At 44.4% G+C, this 19,841-nt stretch overlaps 2 protein-coding genes across 5 annotated transcripts; one reads left to right on the top strand and one right to left on the bottom strand.

The window, feature by feature from the left end:
- Positions 1 to 335: 335 nt before the first annotated feature.
- On the top strand, positions 336 to 15,471 carry virma (vir like m6A methyltransferase associated). 4 transcript variants are annotated; one of them, XM_070835246.1, is made up of 27 exons: positions 336 to 420; positions 897 to 1,009; positions 2,375 to 2,461; positions 3,468 to 3,516; positions 3,610 to 3,772; positions 3,906 to 4,025; positions 4,604 to 4,825; positions 5,389 to 6,119; positions 6,536 to 6,673; positions 6,779 to 7,005; positions 7,120 to 7,647; positions 7,758 to 7,912; positions 8,026 to 8,108; positions 9,239 to 9,332; positions 9,972 to 10,360; positions 10,470 to 10,625; positions 10,736 to 10,971; positions 11,058 to 11,307; positions 11,405 to 11,622; positions 11,745 to 11,877; positions 12,110 to 12,250; positions 12,332 to 12,486; positions 12,789 to 12,885; positions 13,090 to 13,256; positions 13,349 to 13,698; positions 14,837 to 14,983; positions 15,073 to 15,471. In XM_070835246.1, exons 1-27 carry the CDS (start codon positions 358 to 360, stop codon positions 15,282 to 15,284), a joined length of 5,424 nt encoding a protein of 1,807 aa, XP_070691347.1. In that variant the 5' UTR covers positions 336 to 357; the 3' UTR covers positions 15,285 to 15,471. The 4 variants fall into 4 exon arrangements, with proteins under 4 accessions (XP_070691347.1, XP_070691346.1, XP_070691345.1 ...); XM_070835245.1 differs by having other exon boundaries at positions 4,604 to 4,855; XM_070835244.1 differs by having other exon boundaries at positions 4,607 to 4,855; positions 6,536 to 7,005.
- Positions 15,472 to 16,378: 907 nt separating this feature from the next.
- rnf41l (ring finger protein 41, like) lies at positions 16,379 to 19,221 on the bottom strand. The gene is made up of 5 exons (XM_070835247.1): positions 19,016 to 19,221; positions 18,748 to 18,887; positions 17,716 to 17,878; positions 17,489 to 17,609; positions 16,379 to 16,905 (listed from the first exon to the last, which is right to left on the bottom strand). Exons 1-5 carry the CDS (start codon positions 19,219 to 19,221, stop codon positions 16,501 to 16,503), a joined length of 1,035 nt encoding a protein of 344 aa, XP_070691348.1. The 3' UTR covers positions 16,379 to 16,500.
- Between the last annotated feature and the right edge of the window lie 620 nt (positions 19,222 to 19,841).

Raw genomic sequence — 19,841 nt, 5'->3', positions numbered from 1 at the left:
ACACCGATAATAATTTTAAAAAAGAAGGACTGATTTCAGTGGCACACTCCAGGCTACAGGCTTACTGTATCACAGAAAATATCATGTTGTACTGTAATATACTGTATCTTTTATATGGCCTTTTAATTGTGCTTGTTTCTGATCTAATAATAACAATAACAATGACTACTTTTGCTGTATTCATCGCGTAATCTCCTTCAGATTTAAAACTTCCCTTTATTTTCTCTTCAGATTGATATAAATGTGTTCATGTATTTATTGTGTACATTTGTTTGTTTATGTTTACGCCAGTCGTGCACCGGAAGTGTTTATGCCATCCCGGAAATGAAGCCCCGGCCTGACGGACAGCACGAAGTGATGGCGGGGGACACCGCAACGGAGCTTCTTTTTCTAGATACGTTTAAGCATCAGAATGCAGAGGTAATATTTCTGACGCCTTACCACACTTTTGCATATTTGCAAATCTGCCCGCGTTCAAAGCTCATATCGGCTGTATTCAGGAGGTTTTGAGAATGATGTGTAACTTCCAAGCTAACGATATCAACATAGCTAACATTAGCAGTTGTGTGATATTGTTTTAACTCACAGCTTTCATTGTCCTACACACTTCCCGAATTGACCACCCAAGTGTATCAAATATACCAGATAAACATGATTTTATTTACTAATTCAAAGAACTCCACGCAGCTGTTTTCTTTTGCATTCTTGCTCAGTTTGTTGGCTAATTAGCTAAGTGGCTAATGCTAACTTTAAAGTCGCAGTCTGGTCTGTTTACCTCGGAGCGGGTACCAAAAGTGACTGTTCTGGTTCGCGTTGGTGGCTGTAACGATGGGGTTAGTTAAGACAATGTGTGAGCGAAATGTTGTGTATTAAATGTTCTGTTCAATGCACTTCAGTTAACCAATGTGGATGTGGTGCGGTTTCCTTGCGGGGTGCTGATCACAGAGGTGCGGGTCATTCCTCCAGGAATCAAAGCGCACAGCAACATACATGAAAACAGAGCATTTGGGTAAGGGCCGCACACCACGCACACAGAAAACTCACACTTTATTAGGATATCGTCTAGATAAACATAATGTTTAATTATGTTTAATAAAGCAACCCTGCAATAAATTACAGTTTACGCCCTTACAGTTTAAAAAAAAAAATTGCTTTCAAGAGTTGCTGATTCAACTTCAAGGCCACTTTGCTGCTCTTGAATATTATGTCAAGCTGAGATGTTCCATATAATTTGTCTATACAATATGTATGTATATGTGTAAAATAGAGGTGGGAACAACTGAATATAGTTGCAGGTAAGAACACACCAAGTGCACTAATGGTTTCACTTTGCTCTGGGATCAGATCGGTCCTTGGTATCGACAGATACTCTGAGTCCAGGTATCAGCATTGCAATGGGAGAGGAAAGTTAGATTGGCGCATCCCTCATTGTAGGAAATTCTTAACCTCACTGCCAATAATATATCTCCTTTAACATTTGTTTGCTCCAGATATCTGAGATGTGCGTGCGTGCCTGTAGGAAAGTAGTTTGACACCTGAGCTCCATTGTTGTGTGGGTCCTTATTCCCACTGAGCCTGTTAGGTGATGTAATCTAACTGGATGAATGGGCTCAGTGGTCAACAATGCACAAACATGAGTAAATCAGGCCTCTTGATGTATATTGTGATAAAGCACATTTTCTGGAAATTCACTTGAGAAACTGATCATTGATAATGTCTGATTTGGATAATTCATCTTTTCAACACATTGATGGAAAAATCATATAAAACTACAGTTTGACCATTTCCTAGTTCTGCTCATAGATTTTTCACAGTGCCTACAATGGCCAAATACTCGCACAGATACTTCAATGATGTCCACCACTGCATAAACTGTATGGAAAACCTCTTGAAAAATGAAAGTTGTCTCACACTATACACTGTCTATTTTATGATGCCTGTAATGTTCAGTTTTTGCTCATACCGTCACAGTGGTGTGGTCATAATTAGTGATGGTGTTTTATCAGAGTGCATCATGTTTAAAGGTGTAATATTCTGCCCCCATCATGTTGGACAAAACATTAGAGACTGTTCTTAATATAATGTAGTCCAGTTTTAACATTGACCTCAAAAGCAAACATATAATTTGATAAAATTTAATTTACAGTGTCACCAAAAGCAGAACTTTTCAAACTTTTTCAAGGTTACATTTTTGGCAGAACTGTTGTATTGAATTGTAATAGACAGGTGTACCTAATAAGGTTGGTAATGGGTCTATATTGTTATATCACAAACCCCATGTTGATTTATAACTCATTACTGGTGTTGTCTTCTGGATACAAGGGGACCAAGCCCTGACTTCCTCATTACTCTGTGTGTGTTTCTGTGTTTCCAGAGAGACGTCTCCTCATGCCTTCCAGTTGGAGCTGTTCTTCAATAATGTCACCAAACCCAACAACCCCACGTTCCACAGACTGGGCAGGTCAGAAGGACTTTCGCTCTCCCCCTTCTCGCTTTGTTTCCTCTGAGCCTCTCCTCCATCTCTTTATTTCTTGGTCAAATCTTAAAAGTGCTTAAGATGCGGATGTCTGTCTCACCTGTAGAACCAGTCACGGTAGCATCTAAGCCTTGCTCTCAGAGGCCAGAGGGGTGTGTGTGTATATGTGTGTGCACCCACCCATATTCAGGTCTCTTTGTTCCCATGCTGGCTAACTGGTCTCTCCAGAAACTCAACCCCACCCACACAGTGGCTGAAAGTGACAGAAATACTTTGAGGTGCCAGTGAAATAGATGAGTACTGGAATGTTTGAGTCAAATGTTTTTATCCTAACCTCATAATAACAGAGGTGTGCACATTAGCACCAGAGCATAAACTTGTGTTTAGACGTGGGCATTGTGTAAGGGTCAGTGAAAACTGTAAGTATGACACACCTGAGTTATTATCTCTATCTGGAAAATTGGGAGTAGATTTTGTTTTTATCCTGTCTGGTGGCTATTAAAATATCTCCCAAATGTAGTTTGATTGAAATGCCTTTAGACAAATGGCTCTTGGTGCAATAATCAGTTTTATCAGCTATGGTGATGATCCAGATAGCCATGATGCAGTTTGTGTGGTTTCAATTTAATTAATGAATTCACTGGAAAATTACTGAAAGTATAATGCATGATTCTAGGCCAAACTGGTTTTCCATCATAAACCATAGTGGGGTTATGCCCTTAATTTGAAAGTGAACCATAGAGAGTAGAGGAGAAAGAGAGCTAGATAGAGGATAATGCAAGTGTGCTTTTTGGTTGTAATTACTCAGCACTTTGATCAGGTTGGAAAGAGGTTTATCGAGGACTTAACTGATTTCTGCTAAACTTTGCTGCAGTCACATGCTGTTTTCCAAAAATAAAGTCTCTGAGAGTAATGATAAACAAGTCAAGGATTTTTTCAGCTTTGCTGTAGATTTACACTGATGTTTTAATCCATCCTGTCTTGCTTTCAGTCTGGAATATGATGAGAACAAGTCCATCGTGTTCAGACCAAGTGGAAAGGTAAAATGGTCAACTACAAACAAGATGATTTGTATTTTTTTTTTTTTATCCCCAGGTCTATTAGTGAATAACTAAATGGGTTTGTGTACACAGGTGAACACAGACGGCCTGGTGCTGCGTGGTTGGTACACCAGTCTGACTGTAGCAGTGTACGGGACAGCCGAGCGCTCGCACGGACATGACCAAGGCTCACCCCCTCCTCCTCCACCCCCACCCCCCCAACAACCAAGTGGCCCCAAGAGGATCATTAAACAAGGTGGGCATCACTAACCTGAATCGACCCTGCAGTCTCACCCTCGCACCCACTTCCTGAAACTAAAACATCCAATCAACAGGTTATCTCTTCTTGTCATACCGTTAATCAGTTTCACGGCATTTGTTGTTTTCAGAGTGGGAAAAAGATGACCAGTACAATGGCAGCCCACCCAGACCAGCACCCAGAGGGCCTCGTACTCCACCTGGGCCTCCACCCCCAGATGATGATGATGAAGAGCAGGTCCAAGTGCCGGGTCAGAACTGTACATATTTGAAAACTATACAAATTGACAGTGTTATTTTGAGAAAATCCCATATTAGTAACCCTACAGTTTCTTTGTCTGTGTCATTGTAAAATCCAATACTACAATTTTCTATACCTAGCATGATTAGCTAGAATTAATAACCAAGTTTATTTCTGTTTATCAAATGTTTGCTAATTAGGCGGTTGCTCAGTGTTTCTGTTTTCATGTACAGTTGAACCTTGCTTATCATATCTGTCACAGTGAGATAGTGTTACCATATTATTTCATGTTAATGTGGGTCCAGGGAAGTTTCTACAATGTGATTATTACAATGTAATGAAATTAATGAACGCCAGTGTTCTGGGTGCCAGAGAACATATTCAAAAAAGTGTTATGCTTTGGACAACAGTAGGCATTCATGTAAAGTATAAGCATTATTTTAAACAGGCTATAGTATGATCCATAATCTGGTTTCATAAATAGACCTCTACTTTAGTGGATGAATATGTAGTTTATATATCTATATGTGCGTTATGGGTATGTTGGCTGAAGCGTGTGCTCTCCGCTCTGTGTTGTGTGGTCTACAGTAGGCGTGGTCAAAGATGAGCCGTGCCAGGGCCGTGACGACTACCTGGAGGCCGTGTCACCAGAAAGATCGCTGCCTGCTGATGAAACATACTCAGATGCTGAGCAGGAGGAAGAGGGCGATGAGGAGGAGGAAGAGGAGGAGCAGGAGGAGGAAGAGGACGCACGCACTGAGGGGAGCGCTCCTGAAGAGGAGGAAGAAGAAGAGGAAGAGGAAGATGAGGGTGAGGACGAGGAAGAGGAGTTGGAGGAAGGTAGGGGAGTTATTTTGTGAGAGTAGGATAGTCTATTCCCAAATGGATGCCCGACCCTGAACCCCTCGGTCCTGTGAACTAACGAGACTTCGGTGGGGGCCACGGGAGCAGGGTCCATTTGGGACAGAGTGACAGTTTGAGAGAGTGTGTGCTCTGGCATGCTGCTTTCATCTACAACCGCTGGGTGCTCCAAAGTCTCAGCTAGCCCACCCGGGCTACTCTGAAGGCTGATGATCATCACTGACGGGCTGAGCTGTCATGTGGAGGTCTACCACACAGATCCTCACAGCCGTGGCTGGTGCTTGTGCTGTAGTCACATCCTGCATGTCAAACTAATCCTGCATGTTTGGAGTGATGCTGCCATGTCTGAGTAGGTTTGTCTGTTTATGCATCTGTGAATGAGCAAGGGAATAAGAAGTAGTTGCTGGCCTCCTCATTTCTATTCATTTTTACACACAAATTGTCACACTGAATCTTAAAACTTATAAACTTTTGTCAATTTCCTCTTTCTTTCGTCCGTCCCGCCCTTTCAGGTGATGATGGCTATGAACAGATTTCCAGCGATGAGGATGATCTGGATAACGGCAGCTTCAAACTGCCCACCTTTGACATGGACTACACTCCTGAGGACCTGGCATCTGTCCCACCTGTCCAGTATGACCCATATGAGCGAGAACTCAGACCCCTGCTCTACTTCACCCCTCCATACAAGACACGCTTTGATGCCCAGTATGAGAAGGGCACTGTGGATGAACCCAGGGACCCTGGTGGAACCGAAGGACCAGCAGTGGGAGAGGAGGCTGAGGCTGTAGCCCAGCTGAAAGAGCTATTGGCTAGTATTGGAGATGACAGAGATGCCCGCTGGGTCACTGCTCTGGAAGAGGTACCTGGACTACTGGCCAAAGGGTTGGTTTTTTTAATTAAACAAGGAGAGCAAGAGATGGAGGGCTCTATTGAAGTTTTAGCCCAATGGGCACTCCAAGCCCTGAATATGGAGATTGCTCTCACACAGCCCATCGCTCTTAACCTCAGACAATTGAAAGCTGGAGCCAAGCTAGCATCATGCCTAGCAGAGTGCCCACAGGGCCTCACAGTGCTGCTGCGTGAAGGGGCCCTGGGTGTGCTGCTGGAGCTGCTTCACGCGGACCATGTCTCCTCCACATTGAAGCTGAGTATCCTGAGAGCTCTGGGTGCTCTGACCAGCGCTCCCACTGGTGTAGAGGCTTTCCTAGACCCAAGAGAGTCAGAGAAGAGTGGCTATCAGGTTAGCACCACAAAGTATCAAAACTTGAAAATGTCTTTGCAGACACTTGTTCATTATATGCAGATTGTCTTCAATGTTTCTTTAGCAGGATCCCGGGTTGGAGCTAGAGGATAATGCAACACAATATTCAATGTAATGCAATGAAAATTCTTGATCTTCCAGTTGTGTCAAACTGAAAAATGTAGTTGAAGATGAAAACCAGCCCACCATTTGTCATTATCCAAATGACCGCCGACCTTTAAATACAGCACACATTGAACCGATTGTGTTATTGACCAAGAAGCTAATCCGCGTCACAGCCTCAGGTCACACTGCCCACCCTTCACATTTACAGAAAACATTCAGAAAACACTGACTAGTTGAACAGTGATGAATTTTGACCTTATTACTATCTGACACTTTATGTCCTTTAATAGCGCTTAGTCCAGCTGTTCCTGCGTGAAGAAACCGTGAGGGTCATTACAGCTGGCAACGCCATATTACAGAAAAGCCACATGTATGAGGTACTAGTCGACCTTCAGCGTGCAGCAACAGCACTGAGTGAACCACAACAGGTAGACACGCATGCTCAAACATTGTCGGTCACACACAAATATGTTACTATACTTCAAAGACAAAGAATATTTCTCATGATAATCATGTCTCAATATCATTCTCAGGAGGAGATGGAGGATGCTGAAAGCCCCATGGAGGAGGAACCATCTCTAAGCTCCCCTCCTGTAAGCGAGGCAGAGCTTGATAGACTGGCGGGGGTTTTGGAAGAGTTACATCACTTGCTAGAGACGGCCCCTAACTGCATGGTGCAGCCACCAGGGAAAGCCTTCCCCACTAGTGTTAGAATAACAGGACCACAGGAGAGGGACGATCCATTCCCAACACTGTATAGGTACACATTCAAACCCACGTGACCTCAAGCCTCACACGGTCCAGAAGCCTTAGATATAGAGTTAAATGTCGTTCTTACTTGTTTTTTGTAACAGTGTTCCTTCTCCTTTCTCAGGTATATGCATGCTTGCCACTTGCTGGAGAGCATGGCAGTAGTGCTGGCAGCGGCTGCGGCCGCTGGCCACCTCGGTGTCACCCAGGCTGTCAAAGAGCTCCTACGCTACCTGTCGCTCACCCAGTCAGGTCTGCTCTTCCTTCTGGCCCAGCCTACTCCCACCAACCTGCTGTTGCGTGTGCTGGCCTCAATGGCGGAAGCTGAAGTCGAGGACACCACCGTGACAGGAGGAGAGGGGGGTCTCACAGGGCCAGGGTTTGGTGAGGAGGGCTTTGGCGTGTGGCTAATGCAGGCGCTACATGCTCTGCAAGGCGCGTCGGAGCTCATGAGCCATGTGGCCACGGGAGGAGACGGAGGAGCTGGGCTAGAAGAAGGTGACAACGCAGAGGTCCTGGGCATGCTCCATGCCCTCTACCTGATGACCTTCACACAGACTGGTCGCACTGCTGTGGCCCATGTTTTCAGCCTGGAAAACAACCTGTCCTGCCTGGTCACCCTGCTCCAGCACCACAGCAAGGACGGACAGGGGTACAACTCTTTTCTCTTTGTGTGTCCTTCTGTATCACTTGATTTTGTTTCAGGCTCACACGCAGTGATTCATGAGTATGTATTCACTTTTTATTCTTCTTTTCTTGTAGTGAGGCAAAAGCACGCAAAGCAGTGACGTATAACTACGCCTGCATGCTGGTCTTACTGGTTGTGCAGACCTCAAATGAACTTCGGATGATGGAACAATACGCTGCCCCACTGCTCTCAATAGCCAAGGCTGATGACACCAATGCCAAGTTACAGGGTAACTATTAGCCACATTATGTCAGATTAAAGTGCTGTGCCATATATGACAATTTTTTTGTTTGTTTTCGTTATTATTATTGTTAATTTTTTGGTCTTTTTTTTGTACGTCAGAGCTCAGCAAATGGCTGGAGCCTCTGGAAAAACTTCGCTTTGAGATTGGCAGCATTCCTACCATCATAGAGTACATCAAACAGGTACAGATCTCTCACTCAATGTACATACTGCAGAAGTAAAGCACCATTTCATTTCAGCATCTGTGTGAGCTTTCATCCTCCTCCTTAGTTTAATTCAGTGAATGATTAATCTCACTCGGCAGTGTCTGGGCAGCTGCCAGTAATTTGTCTATCCTGGGGTCACTAATAGGCGGACTGGTGTCCCAGTCAGGACCCGGACCTATAACTGATGAATTGTTGAACATGAACATTATTTTGGCAGCCCAGGAAACTTGCAGGCTAATTGCATGTGTTGTAAATCATCTCATGTGACGCTACTTAGCCAATCAAAGCTCATTCCAGGATGTAGTTTGTGGTGCTGTTGAACCGAAGGCTACTGTGTTGTACTGGCAGGTGTTTGGATTATTTTCTCCACCCCATTTATATTATTTAGGGTAGAATTAACAACAGAAACATCTACCTGTATAAGGCAGTACAGGTCAACAGCACCACCAACTGTATCCTTCAAAATGACCATACAATTTACACATCATTCAACCTTTATTAGGCGACAGTTTATTGTAGGACTACATTAGTTTTAGTTAGGTGTACCTAATAAACTGGCAAATGTGGTGTATGTGGCCCTGAATCATCAAGTTAAAAAATGATGTGATATGATGTTCCAGACCTTCGCATGGAAGTTTTCTCCAGCTAGACCTCTCTGGATTTTGATTGAATGATTGAACCCCTGATCTATAGTAACATTAAATAATACTATTCAGTTCAGGGAGTTCATTCACTCTTTCAGTGAAGGAATCAATGTCTTTATCCTACCCTAACCCACTGCGACTCGCTGTATAGTTCAATTTTCTTTTTTATTTAGTCAAGATTAATACATCTCATTCAGTGTTATGGAGGAAAACAGGGGGCAACCTGAAAAGGTGGCTCAGATTTCTGAAACATACACAAAAATGAAAACGTTATAAAGTCACATACGCAGCTATATGTTTTTATCTAATTTTGTACTAAAAGGCACTAAACGTACAGTACATCTCTTTGGAATGCAGAGCCTCACCTTCAAGTCTGAACACCTCAAACATAAACCTGTCAAGACTATATGTGAATAAGAGTGCCGTCTGTCATTTAAAACATGTGTCTCCTCTTGACTTCAGAATGTGGAAAATGTGTTGACTCCTGAGGGAACTGGACTGGTCACTGCTCTCAGGGTCCTTTGCCACATTGCCTGCCCCCCACCTGCTGTAGAAGGTAAAGACACCAAGAGTGAATGTTGTAATGGTTCAGATTATAAAACTACTGCACATTGTTTTCATTTTGTGGAAATTAAAGATGCCCTGCAGTTTTCTGTAAACACACCAAAGCTATGTTTACATTCAGTGTTTGTAACCTTGAGGTCCAACAAACTTAATAATGATAAAAGCCTGTATGCATATAGCGCCTTTTCAAGAAACCCAAGAGCGCTTTACAAAGTTAATATTTGTTATGATACATCTGAAAAAATGATTTTCTAAGTATTTCATATCCTGCTTTGTTTACATCCATGTTAACTAGCTTGAAGTCTTCTCCCCTGCTGGCGAATTACTGCGTTTTTCTGACGCATTATCTCCACCAGTAGATCAGTGATTAGTGAGACTCCATTGGCAGGAATGTATATTGCATCACTCGCGGAAACACGCATGTACATATTCATCTTCAAGCACAATCAGAACAGGAACCCTCTCATAAAAACTGCTCCATTGTGGTCAAATCCACAGGGTCCCTTTAAGCTATAAAACTGCTTATTATATAAAAACATGCTAATTAATGTTGATTGCAACAAGCACAAAAGGGAGGAGCTGTTGTACAATTGTGGACACATTTTTCACAGTGGCTTCCACCTTTCTACAGGTCAGCAGAGGGATCTTAAGTGGAGTCTTGCAGGGGTCCAGCTGTTCTCAGGCGAGGGTCTGGATACATGTGTGCGTGTCCTACAGAAGCTGTACAGCGTGTTGCTGCAGCCATGGCGTGTGCACGGACACATGGGCCCCACACCGCAGCGCTGCATGATCCTCAGTATATGCATCAGCACACTGCGACTGCTGCGCACCATGCTGACAGAGCTGCTATGTGGGGGAGCCTTCCAATTCAGGGACACTCGCGTGGCAAGTGTGTTGGTGACACTCCACATGATAGTGTGCTCCATCCCTGCATCTGGACGTCTCGACGGGGAGGAGACCAGAGTGCAGACGCTCATCGTTGATGTACTGCTCACCTTCACGCAGGGTGTTAATGAGCAGGTGTGTGAATGAGCACGAGTGCAGGCACAATTGTTTATCCAAGAAATATTATACAAAAAGTGTGATTAGTAGTCAATATTCTGTTTATGTGTGCGTGTGTTTGGATCAGGTGACTCATACAGAAGAGACTCTGGCCACCAACACGTGGTCTTTGATGCTAAAGGAGGTTTTGGGCTCTCTGCTAAAAGCTCCTGAAGGTCTGTTCTCTGGTCTGACGCTGCTGTCTGAGCTCCTGCCTCTTCCACTGCCAATGCAGAGCACTCAGGTAAGTCACTCCATCCTGCAGGTCACCCATCCATCCTGCACTTCCTTTCACCCTCTGCGGATTCTTCTCTTTGTGTACACACTAATATCAATAGACCTTTGGCTCCACAGGTAATAACAGTCCAAGATGTGGCTGTGGCCTTAAACACAAGGAAGCTGTGGAGCATGCACATTCGGGCGCAGTGGAAGGTGCTTTCCGAAGCATTGAGGTGTGTGTGCGCCACCAGTTGCCCTCCACTCCTGGCCATGCTGAGGAGAATGTGTGTTCAGCTGGCGGACCTGTCTTCACCCACTGCAACGCTCATCATGAAGACCGTGCTGGAGCTGCTGCTGGAGGAGCTGCAGCCGTGAGTGAAAAACACACACACTCTCTCAATTGCTTATGCTTATGCTGTGAATTGTGTTTTAAGTGTATTCAATGTGCTAACTGCAGGGCAGAAGGGAAAGGTGTGTGCTGGGGCCAGGTCCTGCGTCTGCTCTCTCTGATGGATGCTCTGGTGTCACAAAAGGCTTGTAAGAGCGCAACTCTGCACCTGCTGTCTGGGTCTGTGTCTGGGGATGAACAGCTGGCCGATCTATTCCCTATGCTGCTTTCTCTGTGTGTTCCTCCAACTGACCACTCCTTACAGCAGCAGCAGTGCAGCGAGATAGTGGGGACGATATTACAGTCACTGTGTGACCAGGTAAGCAGTATAGTGCACATAAAGGCAAACCTATTTAAACAAGTCCTAGCCGGAAAAATGAGGAAGTCTAAACAATATTAACCTCTGTCTTCATCAGGACATTTCTATGGTGGTACCTCCTCCTGGTGAAAGCTGTGTGTCGGAGGCTGAGCAGCTGGCCAATGCTCTTCCAGGGCGAGAGATGCTGACATTGGTGTGCAACGCCCTGTTGGAGATTTTGGGAACCTCGGAGAGCAGTGTCCCACTCCTCCTCACCTGCATCCGGACTTTGACATTCCTCACTGAGCATGAATATGGACTCTACTACCTCAAAATGTAAATGCCAACATACTGTTCTTGTTTCTTGGCATTACCACTGTCCCCCTTTATAACCTCTTCTCTTTCTACCAAGCAGAGGATCCCTTTCTTAGTCAAGCACCTTTTATTCTTTGTTTCAGTGCTCTGAAGAAACATAGTGCAGGTGTGTGCTCGCTGTTGAAGAGATTGGTGTTTGGCTTCAACAAGGACTCCGTAGATGTGCTCTCAGCTCTGCTGGACTTCCTCAGACAGATCCTCAACACAGAAACAATGGTCAGCACCTGGTTTTATGCCTGGAAAAATGATTATTGGCAAAATGTTTGTTAGGAGCAATTAGAATAAAGCTTATAGTTATCACAAAAAGTGCTATAAGTGTGGCATGTGGGAAGTGCATCTAAATAACTAATAGTGCACAAAGGGGAAAAGGCTGTCTGTCTCTTGCAGAATTGCATACAGTATGTGATAGATGGATTTTAGTATTTTATCTGAATGTTTTATAATCCAGTGTGTGGAGGAAAGCCAGGGGCCTGGTGAGGAGTCTGCCTTCCCTGCTCCACGGCTGCTGACGGGCTCTGAGATGAAAGTTCTGCTGCAGTGGGAGGAGTCCGAGACCCATCCGCTCCCTACATTAGAGAAACAGATCACGGTACAAATTGTGCTCACATGGATGTTTTTGGCAAAGTAAGGGTTGATTCTGCCTTTAACTGACTCTGTTTTTTGTCTGTAGAAGCTATGTAAGGAAGATGAATCACTGGAGACAATGTTGGACAATGTGATTGCTCTGAGGCAGACGCTGGAGGCGGCCACAGACACACTTCCTGCAGCTGATACTGAGCCCGCTCTACCAGTACCCGAGACGCTTGGGGCCCAGTTTAATCACAGGTACAAATGACAGACATTAAGAATTAAGAATTATTCAGTCATCAGTCACAGGGAAGGCAGCTTTACAATACCAGCCAAGACATTTTAACTTTTAAAATGATTATTTATTTCTTTAATTAGTCAGATATTCGTGACAAAATGGTATAAACAGGACTTCTATGCACAACAGCTTCCTATGAAACTAGAACTAAATCTGTTACAGATAAAAACTAGAATGGGCCACATGCATCTCTTTTGCTGAAGATTAGAGGAGGCTGTGGATGCAATGATAAATATTTCTTGCCTCTATATGTTATCTGTAGGACGGTGTTCATTCTGTCAGAAGCTCTGGATGAGCAGCTGAAGACTCTCTGGTTCTCTCCCTTCCAAACTGATGACATAGAAGCAGACCTTGATATGGTAAGTGTGCACATGCACATGTATTTTCTCTTCAGTACAGTATTTGATCCATTTAAAAGCAGCTAGAATGTTATACTGTGCTTCCATTGTAATTCTTACAAAATTCAAATAAATAATAACAACAATGACATCCCTAAGTCAGACAACATGGTCTGTGGGTGGGCGGACAGTATGTGTATGATCATCACTTTGTCTGTATTGCAGGTGAAAGTGGATTTGGTGGGTCTGGCTCAGGAGTGTTGTCCAGAACTGGACCTGAAGGCAGAGCTGGAGCGCTCCTTCCTGTCTGAGCCGTCCTCTCCTGGTCACACGAAGACGCCAAAAGGTTTCCGACTGGGCAAACACAAGCACGAGACGTTCATCACATCTAGGTACACTTCCACTGTTTGGTTGCAGAAAACCAACATCTTCGAATCTTGTTGTAATCAACTGACTGAATGTCTTCTTGTGCCTGTCTCTGCAGTGGAAAATCAGATTACGTTGAGCCCGCTAAGAGAGCCCACATCATGGCTGCCCCTCGTGGCCGTGGAGGTCGAGGAGGCTTTGGACAGAATGTGTGCCGACCCCATGATATCTTCCGCCAACGCAAACAGAACACCTCCCGTCCTCCCAGTATGCACGTCGATGACTTTGTGGCGGCGGAGTTTAAAGACATTACGACCCCACTTGGACTTTTGCCCCCTAAACGGCCTCCCAAGAGCTCCCCCAAACCCCCCACCAGAGGACTGTTCACTGGTAACAGAGGCAGAGGCACATTCCACAGCCAGACTCGCTTTTTCACTCCACCCCAACCTAAAGGTGTACTGCTGTCCGGTAGGTACACACTTTTCATATTGGAAAAGAAAATCTTGTATTTACTTGATAAAACCTGTGTTTGTTGCTTCAGCTAATAATGAAAAAATTATTTTCCAACAAAACAGCTGTTTTTTATATCATATCTGCTGGAACATGCCATTCATCCGTTCATGTTAATATTAACTGTTACAATTAATTGTTTGAATTAATCGGCAACAGTACGCTGTAGGGATTAGTACATAGTGTCCATTTCATACTATTGGTATACAGTAGTCGCTCGCTATAACGCGGTTCACCTTTCGCAGCCTCGCTGTTTCGCGGATTTTTTTAGTGCAATTTTGCATGCTTTTTTTTTACAGTGTATGAACGCGCATTGTGTTCTGCGTCCTGAATGGCTAAGGGACTGTAGACCAATGTCAATCAATCTCCTCCGTGCCGTGTCTCTGTACAGTACAGAATGTGTTCGGCTTGCCAAATTTACATAAATGTTCAATCGCTAGCAGTGTGACTTTTAAGTGCTGCCTGTTTGCAAGACAAACAAACAAGTCAAATAAGAGATAAATGTGAGAAAATGTTAATGCCTGTCTGAGAAAAGTGTATAAACTGTATGGTGAGGGGTTTTACAGCCTTAAAATATATATAATAATAAAAAATAAAGCTGACTACTTTGCGGATTTCGCCTATTGCGGGTTATTTTTAGAACGTAACCCCCGCAATAAACGAGGGACCACTGTACTTGAATACTGAAGTTCATTCTTGACCTTGGAAACAGTAGTTTGACATGAAGATCTTAACTTGAAAATCTTAACTGAAGGTCCTCTTACTTACTTTTTGCAGGGCTTTTGACTCTGTCTCATGGTTTTCATCAGCAGATGGAGTTTGTTCAGTCTTAGACGTAACTCAGTTGACATGACGGTGTATCACCTGTTGTTGCATTAACTTCCATACTTGGGTCATGTTATGCCAACTGAGTACACGTCCACTAATAAAGAGCATCAGATGTGGTGAAAGCTCTGAAAGAGTTAGAGAGTTGGCATTTAGTCAATCTATCAGTATACTGTACAATCAGTAGTAGTTTGTAATTTGTGCATAGTGCAGGTCAGGACCACTTGTTGGCCAGTAGAGGGAGATAAATCCTCTCTTTTTGGTTCTGTAGGGAACTACGCTCGCAGAGAGGGAGGCCGTGGCTCATCATGGAGCGGCCAGGTTCCAGCTGTCACCCACAGAGGAACCTACAGCGAACCCCGCGGGGGCCAGGGCAACTTCACACGTGGGCCACTGCCCTCCAGACAACCCCCAGCAAGTATGAAGTGTTTACCAACACACACTTCTTGCTTGATTTTGCACTCTGAATTTTAAAACACTGACCCTCTCTCCATTTCTATTTGCCAGGTGCATATCGGCTGGCTCCACGGGACCGAGCCCCACGGGGAAGGGGAGGTGCTGGCCTGTCGTGGCTTAGCGGTGGAGGAGGTGGCGGCAGTGCAGGAGGAGGCGGTGGGGGAGGCGGAGGAGGGGGGAGAGGATCTCAGGGGAGCAAGTTCAGTGGTGGGGGAGGGAGCGGAGGTGGGAGGGGCAGACATGTGCGCTCCTTCACCAGGTAAACTCACCTGGGCAATGACTGCAGCCTTTCACGGCAACATATGGACCAATCAGGATATTCTATTTACTGTCTCCATGGAAACGTTTTGGGATGATGTTGTCACAACGACGTACAGAATCTGTGTTGATGTTTTATGTTTTGTTATAATGAGCTGTATTCAGAGAATAAAGGTCACAGTAATGAACCACGATTACCTGTCTGAGATTCAGGAAACAAATTCTGCTCAGAGCGCTTATTACCTGTATCCTGTTTTTTAAAAAGTGAAACTTGAGTAAATGTTCCACTTGACACCACAAATGGACCAAAATTACATGACAGTGAAGATCCTTCAAGGTGTGAACAGACCAAACTATACTACAACCCAAAGTGGACATTTTTAAAAGATTGTTTAAGAATTATTCCTTGTATTTAATGAGGGAAAGTGGTGACAAAGAAAGTATTTGACAGAGGCGTATGATGCACAACACAGATTGAACACAATCCTCATGTGGTACATGGCTTGGCCAGCTGCACCACCAGATCATCTAGGTCGCCATTCTAATGTCAACATTTTGGTAGAGATACCTGCGGTCCTGTAGAGATGATTACAGTCAGAACACATGAGGTTTGCACTGCATGGTATAACATGGAAGCCAAACCAGCTGCCTACCAAAAGCCGGTTTGTATGAGTTGTTTTTTAATACCTTGGACTCATCTTGTTAGTCGTGAATCACTTAAGGTTAGCTTAGACTTCAAAAATTTAAACTTTCTGGTGTAACCAAGTTCTTGCAGGACACTCAAAAACCAGTAAACAGACATCATCTAAGCAGAAAGACTGCATCAGGTGGATCTTTAATGAGACAATTAGAAATAATTTGGTCCTGCGATCAAGATGATTACTTGAAGTGACTGTTTTAATTGAAATGATCAGGGGTGAGTGTGCAAAAGGAATAAATGTCTATTTACTTTCACAGCCTACAATCAAAAGTCACTTTTGTTTGTAGAATTACACAAAAACACGTCTTTCAAACACAACTGGTTCATTCCACTGCAGACTTATTTCAGCTGTTAATCTACACTGATTTGATCAATAATTCTCATCAAACTTGTCATGACAGAGTCCACAGAGCTTACTGTACATTCACAATATCTTGATTCCTCAATTTCTGTTGGAAAATGCCAAAATTAAAAAAATAAAGATGCCTGGTCTTGGCTAATCTCCCATCAGTCCAGTCTGCTCAGATGACCGTCACCTCCCGGCTCTTCCTCTTGATGCAGTCTAGAGTCAGACTCCTGGTCCCACCCTTGCGCACCCCCTCTCCCAGCTGAGGAGACGGAGGTGGACCGGACGTGTTAATGGCCTGAGCTGAGTACAGTGATACACTGGAGGCATGTAAAGATGCCTCCCTCTGCTGATGTCTTGTGGCCTCACTGTGCAGCTCCCATCCAGGTGTCTGCTGGTCCCCCTGATGCTGGTCTCTGGCTGCCTGTTCGGCAGGATGCTGACTCCTGGTTGGCTGCAGGTCTCTGAGGAGCTCCAACAGTTCCCTCTTTTCTAGCTCTGCTTCGGCCAGCTCCTGTCTTCTAAGACGCTCTGCTCCTAACAGGGCTCGCATGTCACACATCACACGGGACAACTGACCCTGCACGGAGAGGACACAAGATTACTGACAGTGTTACTGGCAGAGGTGGAGAAAGCATTTAGCTCCTAAAAGTAGCTGTTCCACGGGAGAAATATCTACTGAAGAATTAGGAGAGACAAACTAGTCATTTTGAGGAATGGTCACTTTAAAGATTTCAATTGTTAAAGCCATTGAAAGTATTCATTAGATATTTCTTTTTATATTGAATCTAAAAAATAAAATCATCTGAAAGTGCTCAGAAATTAACACTTAAAAAGAAGACTGCACATGAAGATCATGTGATATGATGGAAAGCTCCAGAACAGCTACTAAATTAACCTTGAGATGTATTTCTTTTCAAGGTCTTTAAAACAGAAGTATTTTTTTAATTCAACGTCTGACACAAACTGTTTTGCACCTTTAGATGTAAATGAGAAAAAGCAAACATCTCTGAGATGTGCAGCTTTGTAAAAGTTTGTGAATGTATGAGTTAAAACTCAGACTAAATGGGCTCTCTAGTGATGCACAGGTACCTGAGCGCAGCCTGGTTGTTGTAACCTTAAAAAACTGAGGAGTTATACACATGAGAAGAAGGTCAGATCACCTTGAGCTCCTCCACATCGTTCTTCAGCTGCGACTCTTTCTGCACCATGTGTCTCCTCTGAGAGTCCAACCGGGACTCCATCTCCCGTCTCACCTCCTCCACTTTACACAGCATCTCTGCCCTGCCGAAGATATTTAATGAGACTGATCAATGAAGAGATACAGCAGCAATGTCCTCTGTTTTCAGGAGTAGAAAGTGAAGACATTTTCATAACTACACATATATACCTGAGCATCTCCACCTCGGTGCGCAGCTCTGCTACACAGTTATGCTGGGATTGGTCAATGGGGAGAAGCGTGTGGCCGCAGCCGTTGGGACACTCCCTGCTGCGGAAGTTGCACTCTGAGAGGTGAGCCTCCAAACCTCTCCTCTCCACCTGCACAGGACAACCTGAGAGGACATGAGCACAGGGGCCTCACATGAAGCAACCGCGTACTGTAATCTGGTAATCCGGTAATCTGGTTTGCAGACCAAACTTTGATTAAAAAATAATTGCAAGTCACAACACATGAATATAGTACCAACTTATTTCTCAAGTAGACTTGAAGTTACTTTACTTGAATTATTTGTGCTGGTTGCTTATGATGATGATAATACAGTCCTGAGGATTACATCTTTAAAAGAAAGCTGTCACAGACTCCCTTACAAGGTTGAAAGGTCTAACTTCATTGCAAACCTAAATTGAATATGTTCCTGTTTCTATAATGGTTTTGCTATTCTGTGATTTTCTCTAAGGGTCACATCTACTTTCTACTTTTTGTGAAAGTAGAATTACTGATTTCACAAAATATCTAAAATATTAGAAGTACAGGACAAGTGTAAAACTGCATGCAACTTCCCATTGTACTGTTAGCACTGCAAAAAGCCACACTGCATGCACACACTGTAACCTACCGCAGCGGTAACATATGCACTCTCCACCTGCCAACGACAGGTCACAGTCACACAGTGAGCACAAGAGCACATGCTTGTATATACATACACATACACACTTTTAAAGAGCTCATTAAAGAGTGATGGGAAGTCGACCCTGAATGCACTCTGTGTGAGGTCTGTCAGCCCTGAACGAGTCCCATAGGTGCACTAGTTTGGGAGGTAGCCATGACAACAAAAGAGCCACCTGTTGCTCCCACACACACAGGTGTCACATTACCTTTAGATCCCACACATCCACATGGATAACCATTTAACAAGCATGAACACTACTGATAAACTAATCAAAACAAATGATCAGCTGAGCTCAGTGTGAGGTTTCCTACCAGTGTTAGAGCAGGATATGAAGGCAAACTCGCACTCATCCTCATGTGTGTGCAGGCTCTCCAGGGAGCAGACCACCTCACAGCCCTGCCCTGCATTCACACAACGTATCTGCAGACGGTTCAGGTCATTACGCATGTATCTGTCATCAAAGACAAAAACATCAGAGCATCAGAGAAGTCAGGGTGGGCAGTCTGCACAGGTGACCCCACTGAGCGCTAGAAAGTGAATACAGTGAAACTTAAGAATGAACAAAGTGTGTGGACAGACCTGTACAGTGGTTTGAGGCTGCCCACGTCCAGTGGCAGTCTGTCCTCGGGACAGGAGTGGTGATGGACCAGCCAGCTGCTGATGCATGCGCTGCAGTAGGCATGTTCACAGGGCGCCTGGAGGGGGCGCTCCAACACGTCTCGACACACACAGCACAGAAGCCCCTCATTCACATATCCCACAAACCTCTCCAGATCAAAGCCCATCCTGCAACCACACACACATAGATTATACAAACTATACCAAAACCTGGAGGAAAACTCTTGTTCAGTCTCACGTGTTTCTTCTTCTTTTTTTGTTTGTTTTGATTATCAACTCTGACAATAATGTTCCTACCTCACAAATTAAACTTCACTGAATCCAACTCTTTCTTCTTCTTCTTTCCTTCTGTGGACTTCCACTCCACGTGTTCCCCAGCAGGTGATCTTGCCTCTTATCTCTCCACCACTATGGTCTTTCCCTCTTCATCCTCCCTCTCTTGACTTGTTGCTCCATCAAGGTGAGGGTCTCCTCTCCCTTAAAGCCCTCCCCTACCTTTGGGAGTGCGTCTCCATGGAGAGGTATCCTTGACAACGAGGGTTCAGGACACAGGTAGGCAGCTGTCAGACGAGATCAGATCAGATCAGAGAGACAGACAGAATTACAGGAAAAGAGACACTCACACTCGAAAGACAGACAGATTCTGCTGAAGTGTGTTTTCCTCCCTGCCTCACCAATAACGCTGGGTTCAGAGATTACTGCTGTCCTTCAGCTGTTTCTGTCTCTCCTAATGACCCACCCTATCCTCGGTTTCTCTCCCTCTCTCGCTGGATGTGGGATTAACATG

The sequence above is a fragment of the Pempheris klunzingeri genome, chromosome 8 (genome assembly GCF_042242105.1).
Source record: "Pempheris klunzingeri isolate RE-2024b chromosome 8, fPemKlu1.hap1, whole genome shotgun sequence".
NCBI lineage: Eukaryota > Metazoa > Chordata > Actinopteri > Acropomatiformes > Pempheridae > Pempheris > Pempheris klunzingeri.
The sequence above is the reverse complement of the archived record's forward strand: the minus strand, read 5'-3'. Positions and strand labels throughout refer to the sequence as shown.

Excerpts from the sequence above, each read along its gene's own strand:
- rnf41l (XM_070835247.1), bottom strand. The coding sequence starts at position 19,221 with ATGGGCTTTGATCTGGAGAGGTTTGTGGGATATGTGAATGAGGGGCTT. Across the intron at positions 17,879-18,747 it reads CATATCCTGCTCTAACACTG|GTTGTCCTGTGCAGGTGGAG; the intron begins GTAGGAAACCTC and ends ATGTCCTCTCAG. Across the intron at positions 17,610-17,715 it reads ACCGAGGTGGAGATGCTCAG|GGCAGAGATGCTGTGTAAAG; the intron begins GTATATATGTGT and ends TATCTTCGGCAG.
- virma (XM_070835243.1), top strand. The coding sequence starts at position 358 with ATGGCGGGGGACACCGCAACGGAGCTTCTTTTTCTAGATACGTTTAAG. Across the intron at positions 4,856-5,388 it reads GGAAGAGGAGTTGGAGGAAG|GTGATGATGGCTATGAACAG; the intron begins GTAGGGGAGTTA and ends CCGCCCTTTCAG. Across the intron at positions 7,913-8,025 it reads CACCAATGCCAAGTTACAGG|AGCTCAGCAAATGGCTGGAG; the intron begins GTAACTATTAGC and ends TTTGTACGTCAG.